Raw genomic sequence first — 20,928 nt, forward strand, 5'->3', positions numbered from 1 at the left:
AAGTCCTCTACAGAGACTGTCAGTTGCTTTCCAGTGAAATTGTACTAATTTTCACTCACAGCAGTAGTGTATGAGTTCCTGTAGTTCCACTTCCTCATCAACACTTCAAATAGTCCACTTTAAATAATCTACCTTTTAATTTTTTGCCAATCTGATAGGTAGAAAATGGCATCTTGTTTTAATATACATTTATCTGATTGCTAGTGAGATTCAATATATTTTTGTGTATATTGAGCATTTAGGTTTTTTATCTGTGAATTGCTTGTTTATATAATTTACTCATCTACCCCCCCATGTCCCATTGGTCTGCATGTCTTTTTCTGGCTAATTTGTAGGAGCTATTAATATATTATGGATTCTAATCCTCGGCTGATCAAACAAGTTTTAATTTTCTCCTCTCAGTCTATAGCATTAACTTTTAACTTTATTATGGTGTCTTTAGTTGTACAGCAATTAAAAATTTTAACATAGTCAAATTTATCAAAGTTTTCCTTTATGGTTATTGGCTTTTGTATCTCATGTTGAAAAATGCTTTCCTGCTTGAAGTGATAAATGAGTCTTGTATATTTCCCAAAAGTTCTAAAGTTTTGCTTTTCACATTTAGATCTTTAATCCATCTGGAATTTATTTGTGCATATTGTATAAGGATCTTTTTCCCCTCCCAATTTATTCAATTTATTGAATAGTTCATCCTTCTGCTAATGACCTGTTAGGCAACCTTTTTCTTATCAAGTTTCCATAGCACATGGGCCTGAGTTTTTTATTCTGTCCCATTGATGAGTTATGAAGTTCCCCCCACCCCCCATTTTATTCTTCTTAGGAATTGTCTTGACTATTCTTGCCTTTAACTCTTCCATATGAATTTTAGGATCATTTGGCCAAATGCTATGAACACTGTATATTAATCTCAGGTAAATTGGTATTATTATGATATTAGGCTTCCCATCCATTAACACGATATATCTCTCCATTTAGTCAGATCTTCTTCTGTGACTTCAATAATGTTTTATTGTCATCTGCATAAAGCTCTTACATCTTTCATTAGATTTACTTCTAGGTACCATATAGTTTGGGTTGCTACTATAATTCTTTTTCTATCATAGTTTCTAAATGATTATTAATGATAATAGGAACCCAACTGATTCCTATATACTCATCTCCAGTTGAGAAATTTTGCTGAATTCTGTTATTAGTTCTAACAGATTTTATGTAACATCTCTTTGATTTTTTTCATGTGGACAGCTACACTGCCTGCACAAAATGATTGTTTTCTTCTACCTCCTATTTCTTTTTCTTGCCTTATTGCACTGGTGAGAATCTCCAGTATAATGTTGAAGAATAAGGATGTTATTTGGCATCCCTGTCTTGTTCCAGACTTTAACAGAATTGCCTCTAAAATTTCCCTACCATATAAATTGTCTGCTGTAGGTTTTTTTAAATCAAGTTAAGGAATCTTCCTTCTGTTACTATTTTGCTAAGCTTTTGTTTGTTTGAAGATAGAAATTTTATGTGTACCTAATTTTATCAAGCACTTCCTATGTACGTATTGAGACTATCATATGGTTTACTGTTTTTAATATGTGAATTTAACCAATTATTAAGACTTTTTGATTTAAATTATTGCTTTCCCAGGATAAGCCTTTCCTGTTCATAATGCATACATATTTAATATATTGAAGAATTCTATTAGTAAATATTGTATTAGCATTTTACAAATATGCTCAAAGGTAACATTGGTCTATAGCTTTTTCCTAGGAAGGTTCTTGTCTGATTTTAATGTCAGAGTAAACTATCCTCATAAAATGGATTGGGTAGCTTTTTCTTTCTATTCTCTGAGACTGTATAAGACAAAGATTAACTATTTTTTGAATGTTTAGCAAAACTTGCCTGTAAAGCCATGTAAAGTGGCTTGTGTGGGGAGGAGTGACCTCTTTAATGTTTATTCATGTGTAGAAGAGCAATAACCCCCTAAAACAACAGATACTTAAAATTTTTTATTTAATAACTATTTTAAGCTCTCCAGATTTTTCTTTCCTTTTCCTAGAGTGTCCACAAAGTAGGCAGTCACTCTAAATGGTAGATCACTCTCAGGAATAAAGTGATAAACACCATCCACTGGCATAATTTTCAATATTATTCTCCTTGTTTTATTGTAAGAGGGGACACCGAGGAGCTAATTCTCAAAATATGTTCTGTCTTTAATGATTTTTTAATAAAAAAATGACACATGAGCACTGAGAAAAGTCAGAACAGACAGATAAGCTAAAGGAAGAAAATGAGTCCCCCACATTCCCACTGTGCATCTTCCTAACATTCTTCCTAACATTCTCCCAGACATATGCACTTTAATATTGACAAGCATGGGATCTATGAACACTATTTTCTAATATGCATTTTCGATCCACACTCTGAGGATATCTTTCATGTCAATAAATGTACTACATAATCATTTTTTGGTGACAGCATGTGCCACCATTTCCTATAACAGTCCTCTCTTGATAGATTTTTACTGTTTCCAGTGTTTGCTATAAAGGGTCTACAGAAAATAACCAATAACCCAGCACCAGGCTGCATGATGGAGGAAGTATGTCTAAAGATACCTATTGGTACATAGCAGGATTGCCTTTTAATGCTTCTTCATAAGCTGGGAGATGGCAGGTGACAATGAGAGGAAGCCCCACAGACAGCCCCCCAACTCTGCCCACCCAGAGGCCTGTTTATCTGTTGTCATTCAGAGGACATGCTGAAATCAGAAGCCAACTGGTGGCTCACCCCTTCACAAGGATGGCTCCACCCTCACCCAGCTGGCTGCAGAGAGGCAGATGAGAAAAACAAACAAAATATGGTCTGAGACAGTGAGTATTTAAGCCTAAAGGGCTGAAGCTCTTGCAAGGTGCTGTACTGGGATTAATACACTAACATGTTAACCCTCAGCTTAGCGAGCTTAAAAAAAAGAAGGATAATTGGTTACCAGAAATTAAGTACCAGAAATCAAGTTGGCTCTCCCTGTAGGTGGTACCCTGCCCCCGGCTGCCCTTGCCCTCTGTGCCTGTAGCTGCATCCAGTGGACTTGCCCAGGTGGGAGAGGCACAGTGTCAGATTGTCTGTTCCAGCTGAAGGCCTCCTCCTGCAGAAGCCCCTGGCCACCCCTCATGTCTTTCCACGAAGGGTGGGCCTCACACCCAACTATGGCGCAGTCCTTTTCCCATGCTGCACTGCGGTTGGTGCTGAGTTCTTACAGGACTGATGTTCAGAGGTCCTATGTATCCTCACAACTAGGGGCAGTGCCCACCATATAGATATTGTTCAATAAATGCCAGTTAAATGAATGATTGAATGAATGATTTAGTGTGTTATTTCTCATTGTTTGAGGCCCAGATGCTCTTGTTCAGGACACACACTGGAATGAAGTGCCTATTTACAAAGTGCAGGCTGAACCAAATGCATTCAAAAGCCTTCTGAACTCTGCACAAGGTCTACCCCTTGCCTTTCCCACAGAGCTGCCTACTTGCACCCCTACAAGCAGCATCAGGGGTGCCAGCTGCATCAACCCCGCCCTCAGCGTTCAGTTCCAGCAGGAACCCTCTCTCCATGCAGGAGCACCCATCCCTCCTGCCACCCCCAGAGCCTCCCCATTCACGCTCACCAGCTATTTTAATACTCAGGAGCTGTTGGAGATCAGAATAGCACAGGCCACGTCTGCCTCCCTGGGTGATCCTCTCTTCCTGCTGGCGGCTCCCAAACTGTTCACCACTGCAGGTGCTCAAACACCCAGGCTCAAGCCACCAGACTGCTAACAAGGGCACTGGTAGGACACTGCACTCAGAGCTGTGGGAGGATGCCAACTTGGTAATATGTGAGATTAGTAAATAGACTGATGTAATATAAATGTCAATTTTTGGAATTCTTCAATTTTTGGAGTGTAGAAGTAAAACCTAAAACGTTAAAAAAAAAAAGCGGGCAATAAAATGGAACAAACTGCAGTCTGTATTGGGAAAAACAAACAAAATATGGCCTCAGATGGTATTTAAATCTGAAGGGCTTGAAGCTCTTGGAAGGTGCTATACTGGGATTAATACACTAACATGTTAACCCTCAGCTTAGCAAGCTTTACAAAAAGAAGAATAATGGGTTAGCTAAGCTAGAGAGGTGGGAACACATGAGGGAGAAGAGACCAGAAGGTACTTCTGGATGGGAGACGATTTGGCAGACAGCACCATGCCTTGCTCAATGTTCTACTTAATTTTTTTTTTTGTGAAATATGACTTTTGTATAATAACGTGTTTGGATTTCAGTCAATTTGAAAGTAGAACAGCAGGAAAGATGCACATGTAATAAATACTTAAAACAGCCTTACGTACATTCTCTAGTAATTGTTATTTTGTTCATGGATTTGAGATCTGAGACATGAGCCAAACCACATTTTGGATATCCACTGGTGCCATGGCCACTGTATGGCCCAGGGAATGACAGCGTTGGGTGTTTTAGTATGCAGATGAGAGGTGGGATGGCAGCTTTTCGCTCATTTGCAAGATCCTGTGAGGTTGGACTCCTAAGCTTGCTGGGACCCTGACTCTCAGGAGCCACCCTGAGCTGGGGGTGTCCCACTCGTACCACAGAAGAGGGAGAGCCCAGCGAGCAGGGGGCACGTGCCTTCTTGGAAGGCCCTCATAAATGTGCCTGTCTCTGAGGCTCCCTTTCTAGATTAAAATTTCTTCAAATTTGTCTCAAAGGCAATAAGCACCTCCAAATAAAATTATTTATACTTCATTGTTATATAAGACAGTACCACCAGAAGGTTTCACCGTTTCAGATCAACTCACTGGGTTCCGTCACTCCAAGACGCTGACAATAGGTGTCCTGTGGGGTCAGGATGCTAGTGCTATGGCCATGAGTCACTCCCCCAGGACAGGGAAAACCCTGTATGGAAAATCGGATAGCTGACTGTGGGCCCGCCTATAGCCACTGAGCTGCAGCAGGGCCCCCCGGCCTGCCCCTGCTGTCCACACCCCCCCACCCCCGCCCATGCACTCGCTGTGTGCAGTGGGCCCAAGCCTTCCTGGCTTCTCCATCTATTAAATGAGGGACCTGGACCATGATTGTGATCATTTGTTTTACATTCTCAATTTAATAGCACCTTCTTCAGAATCAGAAATGAGGTTTTAAATCCAATAACAGCACTGGGTGTACATGAGATGTGAGCCAATGCCTGTGGGACCGATTATCAGCTTTCCTTTTCACACTGAAACCAAGCCCTCTCCTGGCTCTGCAACTGCTGTGCCTCAGCAGTGGAAGGCCTGCTTTTCCCTCCCCCGGAGAAGCCCAGGGACTGCCCTTGGAGCCTCCAGCCTTCCAGCTCTCTGGCTTCCCTCTAAAATGCCTTCCCCTCCCCCAGTATCCTGGGATCCTTGACTCAAGCCTCAGCCTGTGCTCACTGCAGAGCAGGTGGTCAGCAGGCTCCACCTAAGGCCTCTCATGGTGCTGGCCTCAGTGCCCGCAAACCAGGCTGCAGACTGCCAGCCCGGCTGGCCACCCTGTGCTGACACAGCTGCGTATGGGAGTTGTGTCGAAAGCCCCAGAGCCAGTTCTTCCCACTAGGCCTCCCATCCCTGTCATTCCGACTCTCTGCCCAAAGAGAAAGTCTCACCCATTTTGCTCTGTGCATCTTTCCCCCAAATCCAATCCCCCTGCTGCCTTCCCTCCCACCCCTCCCCTGAAGCCTCCCTTTATCCAGGACAAACTCCCCGTGTGGGGCCTATTCAAGGACCTTCCACCTGGCTTCACTGGTTTGTTTCAGGAGAGGGGAGACCTGGACTGTGTTCATCATGATACACCTGGCACATGGGAGGAGCTCAATAGTAAATACAGATCTCAAAATTCAATAGTGACTGGTTGGCCCAGAAAATGATGTCATGAGGGAAGACAAAGTCCAGACTCTTTCTCCTGGCATGCTGGGTCACTGAGCGGTGCTCCGTCTTCTGCTCACCTCTTCAGCTTCATCCTCTACATAAACTCTTGAGCTCCCACTTCAGGTCACATGCAGATGTCACCTGTACCTGGCTTTATCATGTCTGGGTCCCCTCTGTGCCTCTGCATATTCTGTTCCCCTGTGCTTGGATATCTGCTCCTCCCTTACCCCACCTCCCCCAATTCCTATTCAACCTCCAGGGCTCCAGTGAAAGATTTCTGACCTCTGAGCACTTTTCTCTGCAATCACCTTTCCCTCTAGTATATTCTTATCAGCTGGAATGAGTGACTTTATATCTCACCAGTCTGTGAAGTCTTTGAGGGCAGGAATCATGATGTATTCATCTGGCCAGCTCCAGCCAGGAATGAAACACAGAATGTGCATTGCTTGAACGAATGGCTATCAGTCTTGACATTTTATTGAAATGTATTCACACTCATGTCAGAAACAATAAATGACAATCAGAGCTAATGTGGCCCTGGGACCCTCCACCTAGGGGCCTGAGGCCACCACCACCGGGCATGGTCACCAGGACGTTACTCCTCGGGATGATCATTCACTTTTCTTTTTAATTTTGTTACTTTAAAAATCTATTTTCAAAGTAATACAGCTACATTATTTTAAAAGTCAAGTCATTCTAAAAGGCTTTTAACAAAATGCAGCATCCTCCGGCCTACTTCTATTGCTGGCTCCTTAGAAGCAAAATACTTTGAATATTTTAGCTGTTGCAACTAATAATTACCTCTCTATATTTAAATTACATGTTTATACTGTTTAGGTCTTGATTTCATTTGCTTTTAATTTCCTATTAAGGAAGGTGAGAATTTAGCTCTCTTCTCCATTCATTTATCCTTCCACTTTCTAATTTGGTTCTATTTTAATATTTAGTTATATCAAACTTCAGTGATTATGTGACTGTGATTTAGACCCACTCATAGCTGAGTCAGGTATGTTCTATCACTTCCATGACTGCATTTCCTTTCTTATTCATCTTGTTTTCCCAGGAGGTAAACACTGCCTTGTTTTTTCTTTTGGTTAGTTTCCTGTCTAGCACTAAGTCCCTCCCAAAGTTCCCAGAGGAATATAAAACTCCTCTCAATAGGCTCAAGCACATCAATTAAACCACCACTTCACTTTTATTTCTTGAGGACTCTGGGCATTCTCTGCACCCTGGCTCAAATCTGGGCACATCTCCCTCTACACCTGTTTCAAGCTGACACCCCGGTCATCTCCCCAACCTTCACCCCCTCTCTCAGGTGTCCGTCTCCTGTTCCTTGGATCTCATGGCTCTCTCTTTCTTAACTTATGCCCCATTTCAATGGAACACTTTGTCTAGCACAGACATCAGCAAACTACCTTAAAGGAACAGAGAATAACGGGCCAAAAGACAAATGGGTCAAGGTACTCACATAACCATTTAAAATGTAACCGTAAGGAAGTAAAAGTGTTCTTTGCTGGTAGCAATATAAACACAGGGGGCAGGCCAGACATGGCCTGGTGGCCTCGGCTGAATGGCCCCCATCTAGCAGCTCCCTAAGGAAGGGAACATGATAAGGTAATCTTGTTTTTAGCTCTAACACATCTTACAATGACTTTATTCTGCCTGCACACTTGATTGGTAGTTTGGGTTCAGAACTCTGTCAGAAATCATTCACCTTAAGAATTCAGTGGCATTGTGCCACTGTTTAGCTCTCGGTGTTGCTATTTAGAAAACCAGTACATTGGTAAGGGCCTGGTTTTTCTCTCTAGCAGCTTTTATGATCTTCACTTCATGACCAGTCTCCAGTCATAGCCACAGGTCTCAGAGTTTCTACCACCTTCATCCCTCTGCTGCCCAGGAGGGCTTTTGGGGCACGTGGGGGCTTGAGGCAGAGGAAAGAGAGGAGCCCTTGGCTAGGAGAAGCTGCAGGGAAGGGAAGCACCATGGATGAGGCAGAGACCTGGGGCCAGGGAGACAGGGCGGAAGGGAAGTCAGGGGGAGGACCTGCTTTGGGGTGGGAGTGAGAGGTCAGGAGGCCCACTCGGGAGCCAGCCTCTGTCGACGTTAAAGTTAAGAGGTGCTGCCCTCCAGATGGAAAGGCCCCAGAAGGCTGGGGCAGCCATGACTGGCAGACCCACTGCAGGGCAAGCGACTCTCAAGAGAATGCGCCTGTCCGGCGGCACCCTGTCCCTTTGGCTTCCCTGCCACACGCCTAGCCGGCTGCTCTTAGCCCTGGCCTGGCCCCACACCCTGCTGGTAGGATGGCAGTCTCAGCGCCTGTTTACCACTAATCTTCACCCTCTTCAGGTTTTGCTCAGACCTTAGCCCCTCTCGTTGATTATGACAATCTGGCAGAGCTATTTGTATGTGGAGATGTTTGTTTTTTTTAACACAAATGAAACAATCAACCAACCAAGGATGGTTGGAATCAGACTTCCTCACCCTGCACAGAAACTTCTGCCCATCACTGACCTCCCTCCTGAGGTGAAGAGAAAGCCCGGGGAAGGGGGTGTTTGCTACCAGCTCTCTGGAAATAATGCCTGGGTGCTCACTATACGTGCTGGTCTTAGGATGTGCCGACCATCATTCCGGTGGTCCAAACGTCTGCTTTCTCTCCTATCTCAGTCATTCTGTCTTTCATATTCTCTGCCCTCTCCTTTAAAGATCACAGCGGTCATGTTTACTCATTTGTAACTAATAAGGAGATACAGCTGCTTAAAAGGCAACTGATGCTGCTTTCCACTTGACACTTAAGTGTTTTTTTAATGGAGAAGCTTTTTAGAAGGGAGTAAATGCATAGTCAATATATATTCTATTTTTGTATCTGAAAAGGGATAAAAATAATCATTTTTCATAATATAAATCAAGAAAGTAAAGCAAAACAAAGTAAAATTCTGGTTGATAAGGAATACCCAACATTAAGGGTGGTTGGGACTAATTTAAAACTAGGTTAAAAACCCTGATCAATGTGAACCTAAAAGGTGAGAACTTCTCTTTCCCACTTTCTTCTTGACAGGGCTACCCCTGCTCGATGGACTAGAGGAGAATAAAGTGCAGATAGGGAGGCAGTAAAGAATACTGGGGCCATGATATCTCTTATTTTCGGCTCCAAGGTGCCTAAGAAATCCTCAGTTAAATATCTAATTCCTTCAGAAATAGCTACACATTATATTAAATATCATATGACTCCTCAATAATGAATTTTTTTGGAATGGCAGACCAATGTGGGTAGTGGCAGACCAATCCCTCCTAAAAGCTAATAATCCTAAAATAACAGAATTTTAAATGCCCCCTCCCCTTTTTTCTAATTGCAAGAATAATAAAGGCACAAAATCAATGTACACACGAAAAAGTGGAAACTGAAAGAACAGGTAGGGGTCAGGGACAGAGTCATGGAGGGAGGGAGGGAGGGAGGGCCCGGGATGCCAGTGGCGTATACAGCTGGTGAGCAAGCGACAGCGAGGCCAAGTTCAGGAGCCGAAAGGGCGAACTCAGCAAGCTCGGCCGCCAGGTCCGTTTGGCTGGGAAGGCTCTGGTGCCCCCGGCTGGTCTGATCACAGGCCTCAAATGTATCCGCTCATTACCCACCCCGACTGCCTGCACTTCGTCCTCCTGGCCTCGCGGGCTCAGAGGGGAAGGTGGTGGGGTGGAGGCACCAGAGAGGGGGGAGAGCCAAGGCCAGGGCACTGGGTGAGCAGGAAGAGGGGGTTCAGGAGGGGCCAGGAGAGGGGCCCTCAGAGGCCTGGTCTGAGGGGGATGAGGGTCACTGCGAAGTGAGGGGAGAGCAAGACTCAAGGAAGACAATGGAGGGACCTGGGACCGAACTGCCAGAGGCAGAAGGATGAGCAGCGGGCTAGGCCGCTGGGCCTCCCGTGGTTGTTGCTTTCAAAGTAACATTTCCTGCTGACAGTGATACATACTTACTGAGGAAAATCTGGAGCAGAGTACAAAGAAGGAAATTAAAATTACCTATAAACTCATCATGTAGAGTGGTTAATTCTGTCCCAGCATTAAAATTTGTTTTAAATGTTTGTGTGTGTGAATGTGAGGGTGTTTCCTCCCCTTCTCTCTATAAAAAGGGGTGTATGTGTAGGGGGTGTCTGTATGTGTAATAATAAATATACATACAGAGAATGTGTATGTACATGTGTAATAATAAATATACATACAGAGAATGTGTATGTACATGTGTAATAATAAATATACATACAGAGAATGTGTGTGTATATCCGTGTATATAGCAAAACTGGGATCACAGATGTATCAAGCTTTTTTTTATACATTATGACCTTTTTTTATACATTAAACACTTCCTTATATGTTGTTCATATTAATTTTTCTTAACAGCTGAATAATATCCATTGTGTGGAAATGTATTATGTATTTAATTTTTCAATAACTATTTGACTGAATGTTAAAATTGTCTGTTTAGGTTGGATATTTGAGTTTGTTTGTGTCCTCCTTTTGAGGGGGGACAGTTTTAAATAGTGAAAATCTACCACTTACTTTATGATTTAGGATAATTTGAGTCTGTTTCTTCATCTATAAACTGAGAATAATAATATCTATGTCCTGGTTTTGCCATAAGATGACATGTGTAGGACATTTAATTGTTCTCATGACTTCACAGTGTTTAACTTTGAATGACTTGTCAAAGCCACCAGGTGAGTTGGGAAAAGGTGAGTGAAAGATAAAGGCCTGGGTGTGGAGGTGCTGAGTTGGAGTGTCTGCTGGACAGTGAGGCAGAGAGGCCCAGAGACCTTTGAAGGGTGGGATTCTTGCTTAGGAGAGGGCTGGGCTATTCCCCAGCCTTGGGAATCTTGGGCCTTGTGCTGTAAGTGGGTGGTCTCTTCCCAGTGAAAGTGTATCATTAGAAATGAACAAGGCCAAGGGTTCAGCCTTAGGAGACACAGGTAGAACAGGGGTATTGATGAAGGGTTCAGGGGGAGCAGCTGAGGAAAGGTGCAGGGAAACCAGGATTATATAGTCAGAAAAGGGAACAGAAGTGATTATATGGTCAAAAAAGTTAAGAAAATTCAGGTTTAGTGCCCATCAGATACTGGTCTAGGCTTCTAAAAAGCTGAGTCTGTGTTAACTTAGCTCTGCTTGCTTTGTTTGACTGAGATTGAATACCTGAATTACAAAGTTAAATTGCGAGGGTAGAGAGGCTAACACAGATGAACAAATACCTCTGTTTCTTTACAAAAATAAAAAAATCAAAGATAGAACATAATCAGAACACTAGGCCAATATATCTATTTATCTGAAGCTGGTAGCTATTAAGCTCAAAGTAAATTAACCTTTGCAGTTGTCACTGGCCATCTCTAAAACCTACCAAGAATACGTCTTGGGTATTAAAAGATGTAAAAGTCTTCTTGGGGTCCCCTGTAGGGCTCTCCTGACTGAGAAAGTGGGCCACACACAAGGGAAGGGCCTGGTATGTGCCCGTGGGGGTCTGACCTCTGGGTAGACGTGCAGGGGAGGGAGAAACTTCAGGAGAGGAGAAGGAGGGGAGGGGCGGCAAGAACACAGCGGAAGGTGTTAGAAGGAAACAGTGCTGGGGTCACCAGAATACCTCTGATGGTTTTTGAAAATTATATATGTTTTGGGAGAAGAAAAGAGAACCAAAGGATTCTGCCTCTAGCTGTGGGTCGGACACTGACTGGCAGTGTAGCCAGATGCTTTTCGTGTCCCCAGGTGCACATTTCAGAAGGGGGACTCCTGTTCTGTTATAAAGCTTCCTCCCCACCCCACCCAGGCCCCATAAAGCTCTCCTGCATCTTCCAGGGTTGCTTTTGGATTACACTCTTTCTCTTGGAAAAGCACATTTATTCTTAGGGTTCAATCTAATTTTCTTCTTTGTCCTGTTTTCACATATTCACCACAAGCCTGCATTCCTTTGGTAATAAAAAAATGTTTCTAAAAAGCACTAAGTAAGAGACAGCACTGGAAACGCAACCCCAAGTCACCTAGCTCTGAATCCCAGGTTCTTGGCACGGGGCCGCAGTCTCAGCTTAGGGTTTACTCGTGCCCTCGAATCCCCAACATGCCCTGGGGATCCTGTATCTAAAACGATTCTAAATGCTGGAGTGGAAAGAAATGGCTTAGGACCCAGCTTAAATACACTCTATAGAGGGATTTATCAAACTCTGCCTTTCAATCCTCCTGTCCTCCCAGCGTTGCCACACCAGTCACCAGAGCCCATGAGGCCCACGACCCCGGAAATGGCATGGCTGCCGGTTGCACCAGGACCTTCTCCCTCAGGGCAGCTCTGGGCTGCTCTCCCCATTTTCTTTCCCAAACCACCCCTCGCCAGCCCTGGGCCAGCCAACCTTGCTACTGGGTTCATGTAGGTAATGTCTGCCGCTTACCACAGGGCCTTCCAGAGGTATAATGTCCTAACCTAGCAGAGGGATCCTAAGGAAGGGAACTCATGGGGCAGGGTTCTGGGCCCCTTTGCTGGTGGGGGATGGAGAAGAGCTTGGTAGCATCCAGCAACCTCACCCCACAGCCTGCCTGGTGTGAAAGCACCATTTGGGGAGTTACGCTGTAGTCAGGCTTCCTACCCACTGACAAGCTGCACTTTACTGAGCAAGTTAGTTAACTTCTCTGTGCCTCAGTTTCCTGGTCTAAAATGGGGCTCTTTAGTGTTCCTTACCCAGAAGGCTGCTATATATAAGGGTTTAATACCATATATGCAGTTAACCCAGTCTCAAATACATTGTATGTGCTTAATTAATATAAAATAAATAAGAATTCAAAACATCACTATTAATTTACATTCAGTACTAGCCCTCTGGGGCTGGACTTTGGCTGGCAAAGACCATGCTCACAGTTTCTTATCCTGTTGGATGTTCTCCACAACTTCTTCAACCCCATTGTCTTTTATTCTGTACCGGCAACCCCAGTTTTCTTCCTCTTTCTCAGTATTATCCCAAGAAAAGTAAGGAGCCAGCCTCCCTGTGGTAGGAGAGAGCTGCTGTGGAAGCCTGCCCTGTACCCGGCCCCAACCACCTCCCTTCCATATGCTGCACCCAAGGAGCTGTTGACCTTCCCAGCATAACCCACAGGCCCCGTATCAAGAACATGGGACGTGTGTGCTCACTAGAACAGCCCTTTACAGAATTTCCTCCTGCACATGAAATTGGATGCCTCTACTAAAAAAACAAATCAAGTGGGAGTCTCCATAAAGCTATGTATCATCAAAATGCTTCATTTCAGGGTCAGAATAGTTTCACCGAAAGCATATTTTACTTTTGAGAAGAGAACCTAGAAGCTAGTGGCTGCTTCTGTGGTTTTCCAACAGTTTAAACAAACATACTTGGACACCAACAAAGTGTCTACTTTTTTTCTGGAGAACTGAGTTACAAAATACTGGTTTCTATTAGGGTGTGTCTAGCACTTTCTGTACCGTCAAGCCTTCCATTTTCATAGTCTGCACACTAGTAGATTTTCCATGAACAGTCTCAAATTTATTCCCAGGCAGTGGTGTTTAGGAAACTCAATATGAATGTGAGGGTTGTTCTAAAGCAGGCTCAGAATTTGGGCCGTGCAGTTGCCTAAAAAGCGCATTTCTGATGTATAAAATACTTTTTGGCATGCCTTAATCACTCTCATATTTTTTGATTGGGTTGTTACTTCTTTTAAATTCTTCTTTCCTATCTTTTATTTCTACAGTTGTACAGAATACAACCCAAATACCCACCTACACTGACATTTTACATAAAGAGTTTGAAGCCAAGTGACTGAAAAACAAAACAAAATTATGTATATAGTATCTCTAGAGAGATTTACACGTGAACTCAAGTGGGAGCCAATGGTAACTCTGGAGAAAATGAACCAGTTAGAGAAAAGTGCTAATGGAAAGTGTGACTATAATTTGGTTTTGCTGACAAATAAAAAAGCAGCTGCCATATTTTTTAAGAGAAAAATTAACATAGGAAAAAGAGCTTTACGTTTACATACCCAGACACACTCTCTCTCTCCAGAAATGTACATGTTGGCTATGACCTACACCCCCATATCCAACTTCATGTTTTGAGCATGACAGCCCTCTTCGCCATTTGCTCTCTGAGGGGGCCCCTAGGGGCGCCTGGCCTTGCTACCTTCTCTGTCTCCCTTAGGCACTTTCTTCTCCCTCACTTAAATCTTTCACTCCTCCAAGGCTATCCTCAAGGCCCCTCTTCTGCATGAAGCCTTCCCACCAAAACTCCAAACCATGATGCCTCCTGTTCCAAGTCCTGCAGTTTATGGCTGATGGCACCCAGTCTTGCAGACTCAGTTTGGGGTGGGTGTTTTCTGTCCCTAATATGGCTTCAAGCCTTTTGAGGGCAGGGCATCTAATTCCATTTCTGTACACTACCATAGCACCCTACACTACCCTGAACACACACCAGATGACCAGCCAGTATCTGCTGGAGGGTGTGGACTGAACAACTAGGTGCAGAGCTATGGGATCTAGAATGGCTAATTTTATCTGGCAATCTGAATTACCATAATAGGTCTAGATAAGGTTTACAGCTCGATGAGTATCCCCTGAACTCTGCCAGCAGACAGGGCTGCCATCTGCAAGGAAACCTGAAGAGTTTGGGAGGACACTTGCTATGGATGCTGCCACGTGAGGCCAGCTTCCCCTTCAGGAACAAAGGACCAAGCCCTCTACAGGCTGCTGGGGGTGCTGCCTGCAGACAGCCCTCAGACGAAGGGAACAGCTTCACCCAAGGTCACACCCCATTCCTTGCAGTTCATGACTGATCATTATGGCAGGGGACATAAAGGCCTGGCCCCTCTCCCCAACTCAGAGCAGTTGGCATGCTCTGAAGGGCCATTCTAGCTCCACAGTTTGGGGCTACTGTTGGGTCTGCACTGCAGCCCAGCTTCTCGGTGGGCTCCGTCCAGCATCCCTCCCGTCCCCTTCTCCTCCGCAGGTACTGATCCTAAGAGCAGTCCCAATAAACTGCCACATGCTAACCTTCATCTCAGAGTCATCTCAGAAGCTTCCTGGAGAACCAGCCTACAGCACCACCATACATCCATCAATCCATACATCTCTTTATCCATGCATCCAGCCATCCAGCCAGCTAGCGACCTACCACTGTGTTTGGGCCCATGGATGGTGGTGGTGGGAGATGACACAGGTGAAAAACACCCAGTCCTCATCCTCAGGGAGCTAACAATCTGGTACAAGTGATGAGATATGTACAGGAATAACTACAAAGCAAACAACAGAAAGTGGCTGGTGTTGAGAACGTAAAAGCAGAGACATGGCTGGGGTGTAGTCCCAGGACAAGGGGCCAGGAGTCTTCCTGCACTGGCTTAGGCCTTGGCCAGCAGTACATGCGTCTCATCTCAATCTCCCTACTCCATCTGGTCTCAAGCCCTGGAGGATGGGATGAACTGTGTCCTTCTGTCTGTTCACATTCCCACACTTCCCAACGCAGGGTCCCAGACAGTGTGGGAAATCTTAAACCACCGAAGCAAAACAAAACACTGAAGGAAAACTTTGGCAGTCCCACTTTGTAGGGTAGGTTTCCAGCGGCCTGTCTAGCCACTGAGGGCAGAGCTCTCAGGAGGCTCCTGGTGATGCTCAGTCACTTACTATTTCAGAAAAATCTCAAGAACATGAAAGTATAAGACAAGGTCCTGACCCTCAAAGCAGCAGCAGCCCACTGTGTGGACGAGACAGAAGCCCCTGAAGAGGTCAACAAATGGGAGCAAGATGTGGGACCATGACTAATAGCCCCGTGGCACATCATCCCAGCTGGCTCCTGCCTGCAGTCGGCCAGCCCATCGATTCGTCCCTCTGTCAGCTGACAAAGGTTACTGAACAGCCTCCAGGAGGAGCCTGACAACAAGAACCTACAAACCCCAGAATCTCACAATCCCTTGAAACCAGTGCCCCAGCCCGATTCCCTGTCTACGGGGGCAACTGCCTTAAGTGAAACATCGCTGCTAAGTGCCTGATGGAAGTGGGGGGCTGGGAGGCCTTGGGGGGAGGGGAAGGGAGTCCGTCTCCTGTAGTTCCTTGCCCTCACCCCAACTCAATGTGCCAGTCTCCTTCCACTGCTTTTGTACAATCTGCCACCAACTTCTGCTGTTTCTCTGAAATGGCACTTACATCCTTCCTCTTCTGCCTCTCCTTACAGCTCCCACCCCTCCACACTGGGGCCACATCCTGGCAGCTGAGGCTCCCGCCTGAGCAGACCCAGCACCTCATGTCTGCCAGATGTGGCAGCTGAAAACCCAGCTCTTGGCGGGTGACATCTCTCAAGAATCAGCTCAGTGGGGGCTCCTTTGGTACCATCAGGACCAAGTTATTACAACCCTCTTACAGTGGTCCTCCCACAATCATGTTTCCCAGCTCTCTCCAGTACGTGCCCTCCACTCAGTTGCCTCCCTATTTATTTATGTCTTTGCTCAAGTGGTGTCTGACTTCTACAACCTTTCCTCCTCTGGGCCGCCTATTGAATCCTACCTCCTTCTTGCATTTTGTTCACGTGGACCAAGCGGATGGGAAGGACGGGAAGGGCAAAGTTACGGGCCTGCTGCTTCCCCACTCCTTTTATTCTCTCGAAGTTCCCTTACCAATCCCGACTCCATCGCGTGGACATGCTTCTCTGCAGCACCTCTGCAGCTGCAAGGACACCCTGTCGGCGTGACTGCCCCGGACCATCTCGCTGTGGGTGGGAGAGCTTGTCTGCCATCAGCTGGGCAGACTGTCTTGGTCTTACAAGCCAGAAAGGGAAAGAGCTGACATTGCTCATGTTTACTCGCTTGTTGCTTCCTAAGACTCTCCATCACTGTTGAGTTAATAATACACGAAGCTCTAGGATTTCTGAGAGATGGATGGTGGGCTTGCCAAAGGAGAGACTGCCAAGTGGGGGTCTCTGGAATGAATCCAGTGTTCCATAAACTCTGCCTCTTTCCTGATTGTAGAAAGAACTATAAATGACAGAAAGGCAGAGGAGAGCTGCTGGCAGCAGAATGACACAGAAGCATCATCCCGTGCTTCTTGAAAAACAGAAAATACAGATGGAGCCAAATCTCACGCCCCCTTCCCTGTCCTGTGAAGGGTACCCTGCCATGAGAAGTTTGCACAGCAGGCGCTGGGGAGATATGTGGGAAAGTCTCTTGAGAGGGGTATAGAGAAGAATAGGTGGCTCCTGGATTTCCTCACTCCTCTGCCAATTTGTGACCAGGTCGGTGACCAAGATGGGCAAAATGGGAGGATGGTGAGTACCTGCTGTGCCTCCTGCTACCTTGAAGGGAAAAGTTTCAGCAGTGGTGGGGCACGGGGGTGGAAATCACCCCCTCTTCTATTTGAAGTGGCTAATCTCCAGGTTAGCATGTGGATGGGGTAAATTGCTTTTTACAACTTTCCCTAGAGGTGGAAGAAAGGGTGGTGGAAGCAGTGGGTCTGAATGGCCTTATCTCCATGCCTTAAACAGGAAGGTGATGAGGATAAGCACAGGTAAATTAAAAATAACCTCCCAGAAACAAGCAAACAAACCTACATGCAAACACCCCCCCCCCACAGTAGACAGAGAATGTGAATACAAAGGAGAAAATTCTAAACAAACTTCTTTTTGCAGTTCTATTAATGTGACAATAATAACAACAATACTAATTGTTTTACACATGCCTAGTGGTTGACATTTTACAAAGCACAGGGTACATTATTTAGCAGTATTCTTACAACAAATAATCCAGTCAGGTGATAATCAAAATAGCAGCTACCATTTACCAAAACCACATGATCACCAGGAATGCCTTTCATGTGTAATTTTATTTAATCCTCATGACCTCTCTGTGGTACTATTTTTATTCCCATTTTACAAAGTGGGAACCAGGCTTGGAGAGGTTAAATAACTCATCCATCAGGTAGAGACTGAAACCCAGATCTTTCTGATTCCAGAGTCCTGGCTCTTGACCTTAATAAGATCTGGTTTATGGCAGGACTCTGCAAAAGTTGGGGAAGGGAAGGGCTCTAAGGAGGAAGCAGTCCTCACATCTCAGCTACTTGTGAGGTAGGCGCGCGCACGCGCACACACACACACACACGATTACTCAGAGTCATCCCCCTTACTCTGCTGCCCTTCTCAGTTACAAACCCATCCAGCTTGCACAGACACAGGTCCACAGATGAATGCCACATTCCTTATAGAGACAGAGGTCAACCCCTACAGATAACATACCTGTCATTCAACTCATATCAGAAGCTGCAACAAGGGTTTCCATTTGACAGGATGCAGCCACAGCAAGGTGATAAATTAGCATCTAGCTCTGAAGCTTTCTCATGAAGAATACTTTAAGACTGAAAATAATGAGCGAGACTGAATGTCATTTAGCAGAATGGCTTGTGACATTCAAATAAATGTTCAACTTGTGAGATTCATGCACATAAGGAAAGGAGAAATGACTTCAGAAAAGTGTAAGGTGCAAACAAATGGTAACAGCTCCCAGGAGCGGGCTGCCCTGTCCTTCCTGGGACCCATCTGACCTCAGTGGCAATGTCTGCTGCTGGCTGTGCAGAGGCTTTCTGATGCAAACAGACACGAACACGTAAGGGAAGCTCTGGGCTGCTCAGGCTGCGGGGAGCAGCAACAGGGCCATTAAGAACCCCTTCTGTCTCCTTTCACCCAAGTACCAACTCTTCTGGAGTATCTCCTCCCTCCCCCTTCTCCTTCTCACCTCCTCATCCTCTAAGCCCCCTATCCTCCTCCTCACTCTCCATCAGCTGACAGTGGGGGCAGGGAGAGGATGTTCCTGGGATTTTGAGAGAGTGTCATTGTCATTGTTCCCCCACCCTCCTTTTTAGAGCTCTGGACATACACACAAAACACCCCCTGGAACCTTTAAATGACGTGAGGAGATCCACAGGCCACCTGTGAAACAAAATCTTGGTTCTTCATACTCACAGAAACACACAGGTAGGCAAAGGGCTCGCGGTTATTAATTATATACCCACACATGCCTACACAAAGCAGGTGGCCCTGCACACACACAGGAAGCCTCATGCATGGGCATCTTGGCCATGCCACCCTTCCTATCAGCTTCCTCCCTTCCCACCCACCCAGAGGGGTTGCCCACAGCTGCTCTGTGAGAAGCTGAGGGGTATGATGCAGTGGAAAGGGAGTCACTTGGCTCTGGGCTACTCCCTGGCTGTGAGACTTGGGCAAGTCACTTAGCCTCTCTGAACCTTTGTAAAATGCACATATAACCTCCTGGCTAGGTTGGGTGGCGATGAAGGGGAATAATACACGTAGGGCCCTTGGCGCGGCGCCTGGCGCTGTCCCGCCTGGTTCCCGAGCCTGCCTTTCCTACACCCACGTCTGGGCTGATCCTGCCTTCTGGCACTTGCTCCCCACCCTTAAGACTCTGGTCTAACACTGAGAAGAGTGGGGACTAGTCCGGGACCTCAGGACTGTCCCAGAAGGGTCCCAGATCTCAAGTCACAGGTCTGCCAGCTGGAGCTAGCCTTCGGAGCCACGCTGGTATCGGGAACCTCGGACACGCAGGAAGGGCGATGGGGTCCTGCGTGGGTGGATCGGTGGGCGGCGGGTGGTGGGGGTAGGCTGAGCCCGGAGGTAAGTCGACCCAAGGCTGTAGGTGGCTTCCTCCTGTTGCTCAGTATCAGGGAGAGGCGGGGGAGGACATTAATTTTTCCCTAAGTAAGCATCCACCCATTGCTTCGATAACTATCGAGTGTGAAAAGCCAGCAGCGCCTCTTAATGGCAAAGCCGGGCTCGTGCGCCCCCGCGTCCGTGTTCGCGGACCCCTCCGCTGGGACCTCCTCCTCCTCCGGCGCGGGGCAGCGATGGGAGAACGCTTCTCCACTGGCTCGTCTAAGGCAGCCTCGGGAACCGCAGCCACTAGCTGTGGTTCGACCCCTGCTCGCCCGCCCGCGGGGCCTTTCCTTCCCGAAGTCCCCTGTCACGCCTCCGGACCCGGTCACCTGTTCCGCAGCGTCCCCGGGACCCCGGAGTCGAGGACGGGGCTGACGCTCGGAAAGTTATTTCAAAAGGCAGATGTGTTGCAACCTTCGCTGCAGCAAACTACAGGGCGCAGTTTTCCCGAGCCTTTCCCCACCCCCACCCAGAAGCCCCGCAACGCTGAGAGCCGGCCGCAGACGCAACTCCTCTCCCTCCCGCGCGCCCAAGTGCGACGGGTGAGGAAGCCGCGGAGCAAACTCCCCGAGCGGAGCGCCCCAGTCCCGGCCTGGAAGGGACAGGCTGCTGGGATCGGCCTCCCGCCCGGCAGCTCAGATAAATACTCGCGATTTCCTGCCCCGGCCTCCCCTCCTCCCGGCCCCAACCCTCGGCTGGGCTGCCGCGGCCCCCGTGTACCTGCAGCGATCACGGTCTCGCCCTCGCTCTGCTCGCCGGAATCCGAATCCATGCTGCGGGCTGCGGGCTGCTGGCCGGGCGTCCACAGCCGCCCGTCCGTCTGCGGGGCGCTCGGGGCCGGCGTCCCGGCTCGGGCTGCCGCGGCGCACTCGGTGCGGACAGCCGGGCGGCAGCAAGCCCCGGCGGCGCGGGCTGGGCTGCGAGCGGCGGCCACGGCCAGGGGGCGGCTCCGCGGAGGCGAGCGCCACCCGCGCCCCGCTCCCGACGCCCGCCGGCCGGTGCCTGCGCGCGAGGCGAGCGCCGGGCGGAGGGTGAGGGCGCGCCGCGAGAGCGCGGGGAGGAGGCCGGGGAGGCGCGAGCAGGGAGGAGCGGGAGAGTCCGGCGCCCGGCGGGCTCCAGACTGGGGTTAAATAGCCCGGGGGCGGCGCCGCTCCTCCTGCTCGCGCCCGGCGCCCGGCGCGGGAGAATTAGACTTCGGGAGCGCGGCGAGGTAATAATGCGGGTCGGCAAGGCCGAGTCCCTTGTCTTCAGGGTGGCCGTGTTTAGAGGATTTTTAGGCGAAAAAGCACCTCTAGCCAAGTAAGAAAAGGAGAGGTTCATAGTGAGTTCTGGGGCTGCCAGGGTTCGAGTCCGAC

At 47.3% G+C, this 20,928-nt stretch overlaps 1 protein-coding gene across 2 annotated transcripts in view; it reads right to left on the reverse strand.

The window, feature by feature from the left end:
• The window catches only part of TNFAIP8L3 (TNF alpha induced protein 8 like 3), a 38,568-nt gene extending 18,054 nt beyond the window's left edge, over positions 1-20,514 (reverse strand). The window contains exons 1-2 of one of the 2 annotated variants that reach the window (XM_036917787.2): positions 20,294-20,514; positions 18,143-18,261 (exon numbers count right to left, since the gene is read on the reverse strand). In XM_036917787.2, the coding sequence (XP_036773682.1) occupies positions 18,143-18,149 (7 nt within the window). In that variant the 5' untranslated portion in view covers positions 18,150-18,261; positions 20,294-20,514. The remainder of the gene's footprint in view (positions 1-18,142; positions 18,262-20,293) is intronic. The other variant, XM_036917786.2, reaches the window with a different exon arrangement.
• Between the last annotated feature and the right edge of the window lie 414 nt (positions 20,515-20,928).

Source organism: Manis pentadactyla, chromosome 11 (genome assembly GCF_030020395.1).
Source record: "Manis pentadactyla isolate mManPen7 chromosome 11, mManPen7.hap1, whole genome shotgun sequence".
Taxonomy (NCBI): Eukaryota; Metazoa; Chordata; class Mammalia; order Pholidota; family Manidae; genus Manis; species Manis pentadactyla.